General features: G+C 40.4%; 1 protein-coding gene across 10 annotated transcripts in view; it reads right to left on the bottom strand.

Annotated features, from left to right (window-relative positions):
* The window catches only part of METTL14 (methyltransferase 14, N6-adenosine-methyltransferase non-catalytic subunit), a 48,284-nt gene extending 34,584 nt beyond the window's left edge, over window positions 1-13,700 (bottom strand). For 9 of the 10 annotated variants that reach the window (XR_010831316.1, XR_010831318.1, XR_010831314.1 and 6 more), the window contains exons 1-4: window positions 7,224-7,308; window positions 6,563-6,760; window positions 6,234-6,322; window positions 5,424-5,511 (exon numbers count right to left, since the gene is read on the bottom strand). Coding sequence is in view for 1 of the 10 variants with exons in the window: in XM_048066298.2 (XP_047922255.1) it covers window positions 5,424-5,511; window positions 6,234-6,322; window positions 6,563-6,739 (354 nt within the window). In the remaining 9 variants the exon portion in view is untranslated. Of the gene's footprint in view, window positions 1-5,423; window positions 5,512-6,233; window positions 6,323-6,562; window positions 6,761-7,223; window positions 7,315-13,652 lie in introns of those variants that run through there. The other variant, XR_010831319.1, reaches the window with a different exon arrangement.
* Window positions 13,701-14,824: the final 1,124 nt, after the last annotated feature.

The raw sequence follows: 14,824 nt of genomic DNA, 5'->3' as shown, positions 1-14,824 counted from the left end.
TCCCCCCAAAAAAGATTATTATCAGAAACAGCAATAGTATTTACAAGGAAAAGGAATGAACAGCAGACAAACACCAGCAAGTGCTATTCAGGGGAAAAAAAGCAGAAAGCTCGAGTTTTACTAAGAACTGCTTGTGTGATCATAAGATAACACCTGTTTTCCCTCTCCCATTTTCCTCTAAATCTTAGTCTTCTGATGATAAGCACTTGTTAGATACCTTCTAACTTCTAGACTTCTGAGTCATCCCAGTCCTCTTTATGCCTTCATAATAAATAAAAAAAATATCTTGCAGCCGCAAAGAAAAAAACAAACATCAACTTTCCAATGGCAAAGCACAATATAAAGACAGATACAGAATGAAATTAATAACAGTACAAGATAGGATGTTCTTGTACTGGATTTACAAATTTGTTTTATTGTTGCTAAGTTGGGGAAACAAAAGCTAACCACAATTTTTAAGTGCACAGTTTTTTCAAATGACTAAAGATACATTAAGCAATTAGGAAGATTAAACAGAGTAAGATTATTTCGACATCCCGAACAATGACAAGGAGGCATTCCAAGCTCACAGACCACTGCTTGCAGAAACAAAGTGAAAAAAAAGTATCAAATTAGGCTGGCAGATAGCAAATTCGAAGGACGTGCAATATTGTACTTAGTAAAAAGGTAAAACTCTGGAACTCTTTGCTACAGGACTCTGTTGACACCAGACATTTATACGGGTACAAGCACAACCGATGAAATTTACACCTGGGGAAGGGGAGAGACGGAGCATCACAGCTCCCAGAAGCCTACAGCCAGGCTGGGAGGGGCAGTAGATAGCCTAGTCTTAGTACGCATCACTTTCAGTTACAGGCTAGGGAGCTCAAACTAATCCTGGTACAACTGTTACGGTTTGACAAAAACGCAAGTACTGCACAAGTTCTTCAGAACCAAAACTGAACCCTCTGACCTTAAAATCTCCACTATTCATTTTTGCTAGTGAAGCATCTGTCCCACATCCCCCACCTCTGTGGTGCGCAGTGCAGAGCCCAGCTCCCAGGCAGAAGTCAATCTGCCAGTGTGCAGCTGGACAAGCAGTCTGCTCCACGACATGCAACTCACACAGTGAGGAGCTTCACATGCAGCTAGATGCTACTGTGGCAGCCTGAAAGACCTAGAAAGATTTCATAGAAAATAGTCTTTTACTTTGATTTTGTCTCCACTAAACATTTATTCTTTTTGCACACTCTTTATTTCTCTATGCTACTTTGCTTCTGGTACTTGTGAAGTCAGCCTTGTGGATCAGACATAAGGATCTGGTTTTTTTTGGGCTCTACAATAGATTTCTTCTAGTTTCATGCAAATACCCATTTCTGCCTTCCCTTTCTTCTTTATGAAAAGAATACTGTATTTTACACTGTCGGACAGCCAGCACTGCTAAAAATATACGAGTGTCAAATTGAGGACATGATAAAACTGTTATGCAAAGGACTTGTCTAACACCACAGACTACCCATCAATGAACATCCCTCCTCATTTAACTTCTCCATCCCCTTCCACTTCACAACATTCTTCCGACAAAAAAAGTTGATTACAAATTTGGGATTTTAATATATTTCAAAAAGAACTTCTAATGCAGACTAGCATTTAATCGGGAGACATTAAATTAAACAAACATAATACTTCAGATGCGACAAGTTACAAAATACTGATATAAGAGTTAAAACTCCTTACATTTGAGTTTTGTTTCTTCCAAATAATCAAAAGAATCAAGAAACGGAAACGTCTCAGACCTATGGACAGGACTCAACAGAACCTAGTCTCTGGGTCCCTGGTGGTTTTCTTCCCCCCCCCCCCCCCCCCCCCATTGTAGTAGCCAAGTTTTTGACTCTTTCAACCATAAAAAGAAACCCTGACATTTTACCAAGAAAAACATCCCATCCTCTTTTTCACTAAGTAGCCCTTATAAGCTTTCATCTCATATGAAAATAACCACCATAACTTAACATTTATTCTACCAAAAACAAACAAAAACACATTTCTTTGCATCACAAGTTCCTAAATGGCTGAGATTAACACACTTAATATTTCACAACAAATCCTGCTCTTAGACTTCCCCCCCAATAATGAAAAAGCCCACAAAGGACTGACTGACTGCCTCACGCAGAACCCAACAATTCAGCAAGTCAGGGTTGTACAGATGTACCAGTCACTTTCCACCAGAAATATTTACCTCTAATTTTCCTAACAAAATGGACACATTTGTAAAATCTGTCTGTAACGCTGGTAGCTAAGGCTACTATTGCTTCTTCTAAAACACATTAAATTCAATCCAATCAGGCTTGATACCCTAAGTATTTAGATTTTTAAACCAGTTCATATTACAAGACTAAATTTAAACTTGCTCAAAGTACTAACAAAAAGGTTATATAAACACACAGGATTTTACCATGTTCTTATCTCCTTGCCAAAATGGAATTAACAATGTCTGCAAAAAACAGCTGATGGCTCCATTATAGATTTTCAACTTGTGCATTTCATGTTCCTTAAATCTATTCATCTGCCAGACTGAAGTTGATCTGAGACAGCATTACTGTAACATTTTTCCAATTCCAACAATATAGCAAGAGTTTGACCCCCTGTAAGTGGTTACAGCCCACCTCAGAGTAAGTTTCTCCATGTTAACGACAAGATTCATACGCTAAACACAACTAAAGTGACTTAGCCACATATATCACACATACGCACAAAAAATCGTTTAACCACATACTTGGTGAAAAATGGATAAGGTATATAATAAAGAAATATGAACTGATCATGCGTGAGCATGTGCTCATAATCACTTCACAAATATTGCATGCACTCTGAAAATCCTTTCTTTGAGACAGTGATTTAATTGGTTTGCTAAACAAGATGTAGAGACTACCACTTACCACATTAAAAAAAGAAACGTCTCTCTACTTACAGATAGACCTCAACACTAAGCCATCAAAAATGTCCGGTCTTACATCTACTTCTGGTTTTAATAAGACAGTACTATTGAAAGCTTTATAAAACTGAAGACAAACGTAACCTCACTTTAAAAAATAAATGTATCTATTTTTAGGTGCCCAGGGGAACAGCAGACATTATTTATTTCGTAAATAAACTGAGCTTGATTCTACATAATCACAGAAGCAAGATTATGAGGACAAGGAAAAAAGGAAGAGGGAGGACACATGCTGCAACAAGATACAAAGCAAATTAGAAAGACAGCTGTATCATAATCGTACTTTTGTTTAACCTCCTTTCTCTACTATGTTAGCCAAAGTGCTACATTAGATACGAAACAAGAAAGCTATCAAACAGCACTTGGAAGATTATTTGAAAAATGAAGGGCATGAGACTTTGACAACCACTCATTTTTCAATGACCATGGAGGCTTTTTTGTTCCACCCCAACTGAACTTTTCCTGGCTATTTTTGAGACTTAAGGTATACCCCGAACCAAGCCTCCTACTACCCTTCCCTTAAGATCCCTTAGTTCGTCCATTCATCCAAAACAGCATTATTTTGCACTTAGCAGGGAAGCACCCTCAGCTTCCCCATACCTCATCTAATGACCTGTGCAGGCTTTTCTTCTGACACAAATTTTGCTCAAGATTTTTTCGTGTAGCCATGCACATACACATTTTACCACTTCTTCCCACACAAGACAACCAGCAGTGGCACACTGCCGTTCCCTGTGGGCACTACCACGTGAACCCACCTTCTCCAAGGAGCTGTGCTAAATAAACTTCCAAACATCAGGTTCTGGTGAGCTTCCAATGCAACGTACCTAAAGCACATCTGGAGAGAACCATGCTGGCTAAGGTCTTTGGAAATATCCTTGATATCCTTGACATTTTCTAAGGAAAATATCAAGGAAGATGCTACTGAAGGACGTATTACAGAAGTCATACAATGGTTCAGGTTGGAAGGGACCTTGAAGATCATCTAGTCTAACCCCATGCCATGGACAGATACACCTTCTGCTAGACCAGGTTGCTCGCAGCCTCACCCAGCCTGACTTTGAACACTTCCAAGGATAGGGCATTGCCAGATTCTCTGTGCAACCTGTTCAGTGCCTCACCAACTTTACCACGAAAAAATTTCTTCCTCACAACTAACCTAAGTCTACCCTCTTTCAGTTTAGAACTGCTGCCTCTTGTCCCATCACCACATACTCTGGTAGAAAGTTTTTCTCCCTCCTTCTTAAAAGCCACCTTTATATATTGAAAGGCTGCTATAAGGTCTCCCCAGAGGCCTTGTCCATGCTGAACGACTTCCATGCTCTCAAACTTTCTTAAGAGAGGTGCTCCAGCCCTCTGATCACTTTTGTGGCATTCCTCTGGTCCCACTTTAGCACATCCACATTCTTCTTGTACTGGGGATGCATCTTGAACTGGATGCAGTGCTCCAGGTAGGGTCTTACAAGAACAGCGCAGAGGGTAAGAATCATCTCTCACCCTGCTGGCCATGCTGCTCTTTGTGCAGCCCCTGATACGGTTGGCTTTTGGGGCTACAAGCGCACAGTGCTAGCTCATATCTAACTTTTCATCCACCAGTAACCCGAGTCCTTCTCTGCAGGACTGCTCTCAATCTCTGCACTGACATCAGGAATTGCCCTAGCTCAGGTGCAGGACCTTACACTTGGCCATGGTGAACTTCAGGAGGTTCACGAGGTCCCTCTGGATGGCATCCCTTCCCTCTCACATATCAACTGCACCATTCAGCTTGCTGTCACCCACAAACCTGCTGAAGGCACAGTCAATCCTACCATCTACCATCTCCTACCACAGACCCTTGGGGGGCACCACTCTAATTAGTGGCTTCCCATCGGACACTGAGCTGCTGACGATAATTCTCTGGACACGGCCATGCAGACAATCCTTTACTCTTTAGCAGCCCATCTATCAAACTCACATCACCCCAATTTAGTTGCAACAATACTGTGGGAAACTGTATCAAAAGCTTTACAGAAATGCAGGTAGATGACATCAGTAGCTCTCCCCTTGTCCACTGATGCAGTCACTCCACTGCAGAAGGCTGCTAGATTGGTCACCTCCCTGTATTCCACACGTTTTGTTGTAACATCCAGGAGGATCTGTTCCATGATCTCACCAGGCACGGAGGTGACACTGACTGCTCAGTAGTTCCCAAGTTCTCCTTATAACCCTTCTTTAAAATGGGTGTAATATTCCCTTTTCTCCAGTCACTGGGATCTTCACCCTATTACCATGACTTTTGTAATATGATGGAGAATGGCTTAGCAACTACTTCAGCCCTCACGAATATTTAAAGAACCTATACACATCCCATTTATTTTTATTTATACATGCACACATACATGCACTTTATGTGCCTCTCAGGGAAGCATGAGTACCAGAGAAGAAAAAAGTCACTTCTTCCTTTTTGTCCTACCTTATATTCTTCAATCTCTTCTTCATCAGCTTCTCCCTCATCTGGATATTTGCGTTTTGCATTTGGAGCAGAAGTATCATAAGAAGCCCTAAAAACATGCATAAAAATCCTCATACAAAACAGCTTCTAACACTCCAGAGAGAACATTTCTGAAATCGCTGAAGATCTGTCTTAGCTGCCTGCTTCCATTAGTTTGAAATGCTTCTGAAACTTCACATAGGGGAAGTTGTTCCCCTCTCAGAATACTTGACACACGTACATCTTCCTAATGACAGGACTCCTGACAAGAGCTACCTTGTGTCGTTGTTCTTCTGTTCTAACAGGTACAGCTTATGCTAACTGAGGCAGTACCTATCGCAAATTGGGCCTGCTCACACATGAAAATCTGCATTACTTACATGTGAGAATCAATAAGCACCAGCTACTCCATCCTAGTTTTTAACTGAACGTTTCTCTCAAACTGTAAGAACTTTTAAACTAAACTGCACTGTAACTGCTCTTAGTGAGAGCTGTGGGGCAGTGCAGGCAGCATAGCCTAAACTAACACCTCAGTTCAGCTTCACAGGAACTTTCTAACACAAGAAGAGTGTTGATCTGTGAACTGATGTTAGAGGTTTTGACTAAACTGTACACACCTCATTAAAAGTTCGGATGTGAGTAATTAAAGCACTGCCTTTCACCGACTTGTATGTTTATACATAAGTGGTATGCTCTCACTTTGCTGCCTGGAAAGCGACCTCGCCCTACTCTCCTAGCAGTTGAAAAGCACAGAGGGCTGCCTGCTGACGGCGGGGGCAGGCCGATACTGACCGACACGTCTCTCTGGTCTCGGCGATCTCCCGCTGGTCATCCTTACTGTTCAGCACGGCGCCGATGCTGTCCGCGCTTTCGGCTCCCAGCTGGAGGAGAGGCAGCACAAGCTCACGCCCGCGTCCCCGCCCCAGCACCCACCGGAGAGCTGCGCGCCCCGAACCCCTGCCGGGCACCGCCACCCCCCCCCCCCCCCGCCCCCAACGGCGGCCGGCGACCGTTAACGGCACGGCCGCACCTGGCGCTGCGCGCGCCCGCTGCGCGTGGGGAGAGGGCGGGGCCCGCGCGCGCGGCGCGGCAGGGGCGGGGCGGGCAGGGCCCGCCGGTACCTGCTGGGCCAGGAGCTGTCGGCGCAGCTTCTGCCGCTCGCGGATCTCCTGCAGCCGGCTGTTCATCCCCGCCGCACCGCGCCGCGCCGCGCCGCGCCGCCGGGATCCCGGCCGTGCGTCACTTCCGCCCCTTCTGCCAATGGGGGAGCGCCGTGGCGGAGGGGTGGCCGGCGCCATGTTGGTTGAGGGCAGCGGGGCCTGGAATCACGGAATAACGCGGGATCAACTGGTCCAACCACCCCCTGCCGCCAGCGTCACCCGCTAGGCCATGTCCCCAGGCACCACGTCCAACCTTTCCTTGAACACCCCCAGGGATGGTGATGCCACCACCTCCGTGGGCAACCCGCCCCAATGCCTGACTGCTCTTTCTGAAATGTCTCCTCATTTCCAACCGGAACTTCCCCTGGTGCAACTTGAGGCCATTCCCTCTAGCCCTATCACTGGTTATCTGTGAGAAGAGGCCGACCCCCAGCTCCCCACACCTTCCTCTCAGGCAGTTGTGGAGAGCAATAAGGTCTCCCCTGAGCCTCCTCTTCCCCAGACTAAACACCCCCAGCTCCCTCGGCCACTCCCTACAGGACTTGTGTCCCAGGCCCCTCACCAGCTTCGTAGCCCCGCTCTGGACACGCTCCAGGGCCTCGATGACATGGACCATTTTTACCTGTAATTGTTGGACCAAAAGATGTGGGCACCACAGCTGCACAGCGACCTTCAGCTCTGTTACATGCTGCACGGTGTTCCTCTCCCAGTATCTTGGTGCCAGGTGCCATCCCAGTACCACGATACAAGCAGTATCCACACCGATGACGTTACGCAGGTCACACGTGAAACAGAGAAAGATACATGAGGAAAAGGAAATTAGAACACTGCAGACTAATGCAGAAGCAACACTTCCAACATCCACGTTTCTCAGTGATTGCGCATCATAGGAAAATGATGGAGCTTTTAACTGTTAAAAAAATACCAAGAGGTGATTTATTATCTCCTTAGAGAATACATTACTAGTTACACTCTCCTATCTATGGAAATGTTATGGAAAAGGAAATGCCATCCCATACTATTGCACGCTTATTTGATACTGTTGGCTGTAATGAATACAGTGGAAGTGCCTGCACAGTAACAAAATCACTTCCTCCTGGAGGTGATACGATGAAGGTAGTGTGAGCTTGCATTCCGTTTTTAGAACTGGTTGCTAAGACAAGCTAATCTTTACAGACACTAATGGCTATAGAAAATGTTATGCTATATACATACACTGCTTCCAAATTAAAAGTCTGTATTTTTGCAGGATGTTACTTGCCTTTATTTTCTGTGCACACCACCCTTTTGGGTTTCTGAGCTTAGTCTGCAATCTGTGGTCTTTTTTTTGTTTGTTTGTTTTTTTCTTTTAAAATAATGATCAGGCCAAAATTTGCTCATCTGAAGTGAAGAAGAGCTACACACATGCATATACCATACCATACTCCAATCTACAGGTATGAGCTTGATTACTGATACTGGTGTGTTTTCACTACATCATGATTTTCTATGTCCTTGAACCTTACCATGGAATCATCAAAAAGAACGAATCAAATTGTCTAACTCATCCTCATACTGATGCCACCCCTAACATTGTGTCAAACCTACAAACGTGCAGTGCTGGAGATGCATCAGCTTCCCTGGGCAATCCATGCCAGAATTCATGGTACTTACAGTTAGATTTTTTTTTGCCTACTCTGCAGTCTGAATATTTGTTGCTGGAATTTATAACTGCTACTTCATACAGACAGCAAGAGAAATATACTTCATGCTGCTCACCACGAGCGTTCAGAATTTATTTGTTTCTCTTCTCCAACAGTCCATGCTGTCTGGGAAGACTGCTGCTGCATTTCTTCTCACCCTACTGTCCTGTGGACAGAGACTTCTGATCTCTTTCCCTCCTGCAGTTTCATCTGATCGAGTCACCTCTTTCTCAAACGGCTTTTTTTACAAAATGAGGCATTCAGCCGTAATGATGTGTGAAATACAGACCTGGTGTAGTATGCGCTGTAGGCTCCAGACCTGTTCAGGGATATCAGTGCAGGTTTCCTCATTTTTGCAACAAATGATTTTGTTAAACTTCATTCAGCTCTGATCCATTACCCAGATTTGCTCCTTCAGATTTAAGAAACCAACTGTTTTCTCATCTTCTTCTTGTTTAACTGGTTATTCCTGATTATCTTATCCTTCACTTCTCTCTACTGAACTGTATCCTATGTTTTTAATTATTTCTATTGTTGAGACAATTCTAATCCTGTCTTCCATCATACTGGTATCTACTTCCAGCTTCTAGGAGACTTTCTACGCTACTTTGTTTAACCATTTATAGCACTATAAATTATTTATAGAACACTACCAAATAATGGTAGAATTTCAAAGCAGTTTGGGATTTGTGTTGTACTGACATCTATTCAAGCCTAATCTATTCCATTTAGCAAAAAAAAATCTTGTTTATTTTGCATCAGTACAAATGGTTATAAAAATTGAAGAGAAGTAGGCCCAAGTTGCTTATTTTATCACTATTCTCACCTTAGTAATTCTTCACATTCCAAACCTCAAAATAATGCCCAAATAGATGCTCAATAAATTACTTAATTAAAAGCAGTGAATGGTCCAAATAAATTAAATAAAAGAGCATGTTCTCTCTTTAATCAGACAAACAGGAAATTGTTAGCATGGAATAATCATAACCTCTGAAATGTGTGTTTCAGAGCATTTACAGCATCATCAATTAATTGCTTCTATGAATCCTGCATTTTTCATTATCTACATGTTAATACTTTCTTATTTAAGTTTACAGCACACTAACAGCCCCTTATTTCCACATTCATGACAACCCATTCTGGTTTTTGTGTGGCTGTGCAACGAACCAGATCAGGAAAACGATCTAGCTAAAAAATGTTTGTTTGACTTAGCTTTTTTTTTTTTTAGTGTTGCTTTTTTTTTTTTTTTCCCAGCAAATGTGCAACACAGCCCCAGAAGTACCAGAGGTACAGACAGAGGGCAGTAAAGAAATCTGAACAATGAAACTGTTACTCCAGAAGATGGCTTGTAGTTAAATCCTGCAGAAGTAAGTTATTCTCCTGCTTTTTACTTTTCCTGGGTTCTAGGAAATTTGGAAGGAAGCTTCAGGAAGAAAAATCTATGTGTACAGAAAAAAGAAGGTGCAAACATGAACTACTCATGATCTGAGTTGCAAGTCCATCTCCTACAGTTCCAAACAGGAGTTACTTGTTTGATATCTAATGGCCAGACAAAGATTCTGTTGAAACTAATAGCAAAACTCGAACCTGTTTCCAAAACAGGACAAGAATAATATTAAAAACAAGAGGTTTTGGGAACTTACAATTAATAAACTTAGTATTTCTAGTGAATAAAACCTGTGTATTTAGTCTAGCAGGATTTAGTTACACACCAGGATGCACTGGGCAAAATAAAAAAAATTTTGCAAGGCTAATATCCAAAAAGTAATGTGTACACAGTGTTTATTTTATTTACAAAAAAAAAAAAAAGGGTGTGCTAAGCAGATCAACATAAAAACATAAGAAGTCACTATATATCTTTTGTATAACTATACCCATGGCAAAAATCCTTGGGTTTTCATAATCCAATGGGTTTAATTTTCATTTTTTACCTAATGAAAAATCATTATCCCAATCAAGATGACTAAACATGAAATTATTAAATTGAAATGTGTAATTCCACATTGCCAGTAGATTATCAAAAAATAGCAATGAGGAAATCATGATGGGACAAGAGGGATCAGGAGAGAGAGGAAGGGACACCAGTCAGAAGTCAGGAAAGAATGAGGGATGATTAAGCCAACAATGCAGATTATAAGAAAGCAGTTTGTTTTGCCAACAGCTACAGCAGTGGATTGTGGCTTCTCTGCCCACTTTCTTCATCACCTTCCTTCCATGCCCTTCCCAAAGTTCCTGACAGACATTTTCCATATTCTGCAGTAATGAAGACAATCTAAGCGTAAATGCACACAACAGGTCTGCGCAATGCCAGCATTGTTCCAACTCCAAGAGTCATAGTTCAGTAGTGCAAGGTCAGTCCCACTTTATACATGATCTCCTTCCACCTGGTAGATAGTATCCTCATTTTATGTATTTTAAAACTTAGGTAGTTGTATTTGAAAATTTCAACTAAAATGTCGAAAGGAGGCACAAATAGCAAATACACCTTTAGGTGTCACTTTAAAATACTGTTCAATGTGCAATGGTTGCTCAAGCAAATATGTGTATATTTGTGAAAGCAAGCTAGGAGCTATGGAAATTTATATTTTAAAAAATTGTAAAGAATATGGGCAACCTAATGATTGTCTTTGTAACGTACAAAAACTATTCACTAACATGAGAAGATTCACTGATTTTGAAGAAATTCTTAACTAATACGGCAAACTGGACATGGTTCATAAACACTTATAAAATACACTCTACTTCTTAACTGTGAAACTTGGCAACTAATTGAAATTGCAAGTGAAAGAAAAAATATTTTAAAATTAGCCCTACTGTTTCCAATACAAACCCAAAAGAGAACATGTAACAAACATGTATTATGAACATGTGCTGGTTATTTCCAGGTGCTTTCAATACCCTTGTGAGGGAAGAATTAAAATTTCTAGAATCTCTTCTTGGTAGCGCAAGATTAATTTTTTAATTACAAATCCCAACCTCCCTGAATCAAGTAAGTACAAATGGTTTTCTTAGCTTTCCCTTCATTAGATAGGGGAAACAGGAACATTCACGTGTTCTTATGTTGTAAACTGCTACTAAGGATAGGAGAATGCAGCTGTCATGATTTATTCCTCAACAACAACAAAATGGAATTTTAATTGCATTATCCAGAAAAATCAAGTTGTTATTTAAAAAAACAAACAAACAAATAAACCCACTAAAAATAGGAAGGACTAAAGTTGGGCAGTATTGACCAAACACCTGTTTCAGTGGGGAGTCAAGAATATGCAACACTTAGCAGAAGAGACACCAATGTCTCCACGGTAGGTCAGGTCTCTCTTTATAATCTTGATAGAAAAAATAATTTGTGTCTGAAAATAAGAACTGGCAAAATCCTGCTTTCTTTTTATTTCAACTTTGTGCGACTAATTGTTTTCAAGTTAATATACAATGAACTTCTCAAATTATATACAGTAGTGAAATCTTTTTAAAAGTTTTTCAGTGCTCTGATCAAAAATTACAGATGAAAACCACGACTTTTGGACAAATGTGAAATTCCTCACATCCTCAACTATATTCCAGCACTTGGAGCTGGACAGGAGAGCAAATCTATATTACAGTAAGTGTCTGGGGAATTACGTTTGATACTTCTGTGTCCCTTTGGGAAAATGTGTACTGAAACATGTTAACACCTCTTTTGAAAAATATAGCAATATTTTTATGTTAATAGGACATTTTACAGAGTCTTAAAAGTCAAATCTATTGAGTTAAGATCACATTGAAGAAGCATATATAAAAATTACAGATGTATAAACCAGATTTTTATTTTAAAAATGGGTACCTCCCAAAATATTTTTCTGTTAAATAAATAAACCATATGGACCAGATTATAGCTGCATATACACAGAGGAGGGGAATGATGGAAAAAGGAACATCTTGCTTTGTACTTCCATTTGTAGACCAAATGCCCTTATGGTAAGGCTTATGCTAATCTGAAGTGCTGGCAGCTTTTCAAGATCAAAAACAGTCAGAAATTCAAGCTCTATAATAGGCTAAATATGGCTTCATGGACAAAACTATTCCTAATTCAATAAGTATTTATCTTTTCCACCCCTTTTTATGCTTGTTTTATATGTTTTAATAAGCTAGTTATATTTTAATTGTGTATTAGTGATAATTTATTAGACACATGCTTGCAATATGGATGTATTATGCTTGCATTATGCACGTTTATGCATAACGGTAAAAATAAAGCTCTGACTCACTTTATCCTCTCTCATTCCCAGTAACAGAATCTTAAGTTAATTAAGATAAATCAAATACTTGAAGGGTCACTTCATATATCTAACTCTATCTCAGCACATAAGTTATTCTTGCATCCCTCTGAAATTATGGAAAAAAAAGATTTATTTATACATTATACACACAGTGCTGTAGGATTTCATGCAGAACAGAGAAATCCTTGCAGGAAAAATGAGAAATGCCTCGTTCCATTGCTGCTAGTGGGAAGCTGACACTAGGGTTAGGTTAGAGATGAAAACACAATCCAAGCCTGGTTGACTTCTCTTTCTGTGCTATGTGACTTTCATTTCATAGGCAATTTCATTGCACAACAATGAAGTACAATATTCTGAGATATATTACTAGGAAATGTTTTCATTCCAAACAAAGAGAAGATACCTGCTACCATTCCAGACATAAATAATAGTGATAGGACTACCTGGATTACTAATGAGAGAAGAACTTATTTAAGAAACTGCATTTATAAACTATTGTTTACACCAGGGAACCTTCTACAGCATGAATGTCAGAGGAAATTGTAGAAGGTCATATATCTCAGCTCTGTGAAACAGTTGTCTTCACTGACGGGGGGTGTTTTGAATACAAAAGGCTTCACCCAGTTCCATGGTAGGCTGACCTAATGTTGACTAATGTACAGGCCACTTTCTACATGAAAAAAGAATCTAAAATGTATGTTGTATGATGATGAAGGCAGGAAAACAAACAAACAAAAAAACCTTTTTTCTCACCTTATCTCTCTTAGATCTAAGCCAAAATGTTAAACATTTCAACAAATTTTAAATATTTTAACAAAGGTGCAGCCTGCCTATTGATCTTTTTTTCTTTTGAAGTGGGTTGTTTCTCCAGCATGAGCACAGAACGTATCACAGAGCTTCCTTAAAGGACAGACTGACTGAATCAAGTGCCCAAAATCATATGTATCCAAGGTAGTCACGTTAGAAACTAAAGTTCCATCTAAAGTTCCATTTTTTAGCAAATCCTTAAGATTTACAAATGTTAACAAATGTCATTTTCCATTCCAAATGCTCTTTTAGCATATCCTTTCCTCTTTATGTGTGCTTATTTATAGAATGGCCTCACAAACTCACCTTTCGCCTAGTTAACAGCCTGCAGCACACGATGCCATATTGACCTCCTCCTCTGAGCACCAGGAAATAAAGCAGCACTTCTGCAGCATTTATACAGCTGTGCTGGTGCACGCCAAATCTTGCACTTGAGTCTCTCTCCCCGCTCAGCTGCAACGTCTCCATGGCACAGCACACCTGGGATCTGCCAAACGGCCTGGTGAGGAGAGGAACACAAAGGTGTGCCTGGGGCTTGCTCCTGCTGCAAACACCATCACACTGTGACTGCCCGAACAAGACCGTATGTTGGACCTCTTGTATGCTCCTCTGTGTGATTGAAATAGGAGCAACAGCATGGATAAATTATTTCTTCAGCCATCCGAAGTTTTACACATCGTACTCGTGTAGCCTACTTTACACATGGACACATTACAGTATGCAGATGTTAACTTACTAAGAATGAGGTTACTTATTTGTAGAATTAGAGCCTCTACTCTACTGACTGCAGTATTTTTATTTTTATTTTTAATTTAAACAAATATCTTTATATTTTTACTGCTATCCAAATAACCATTTTTTTTTCCTGTGGAAAACTATGATACTTTTAAAATTACATCCAGTTATGTTGGACGTATCAAAATTATCTCAGTTATCTCAGCATTTTTTTCACTCGCTGTATTAAACAAAAAGTGTTCATCGCTTTTGCAAGATTCAATTACTTTTCAGTTTTAAATTCACTTCATGGATGCCTGAATAATCCAGTTTCAGGCACGTATATATATACCTATGTATTGAATTGTTCCAGGAAATTGAGGTACTTCCTACGTTATAATATGAATTTATCCTGTTGTACAAGAAAATACTTGACACTTTAAAAAAGGTTTTTCTGTGATCTCATTCCTGTGCGCACTGCGTTATGTGGTAATGGAAACCTCATCAATTGCAGGCTGTTCAGTTACATCCTCTCTAATGTGGGGTCACCCTATGGACCTTATATACAATTACAGACAAAAGGCCTATTCTCTTCCATATAAGTATGAACCCAAATTACTTTTGACTCACACTTGGCAGGACTTCAAATTTCTGCTGCCTGTGTTTGTTAAAAAGAATGAGATTACTGAATAAAAATATTCTATACGAGTGCTGATTTATACCCTAAAAATGTTGACTCATTACAGCACCCATTCTGTGGCCCA

This window comes from Anser cygnoides, chromosome 4 (genome assembly GCF_040182565.1).
Source record: "Anser cygnoides isolate HZ-2024a breed goose chromosome 4, Taihu_goose_T2T_genome, whole genome shotgun sequence".
Lineage (NCBI taxonomy): Eukaryota > Metazoa > Chordata > Aves > Anseriformes > Anatidae > Anser > Anser cygnoides.
The sequence above is the reverse complement of the archived record's forward strand: the minus strand, read 5'-3'. Positions and strand labels throughout refer to the sequence as shown.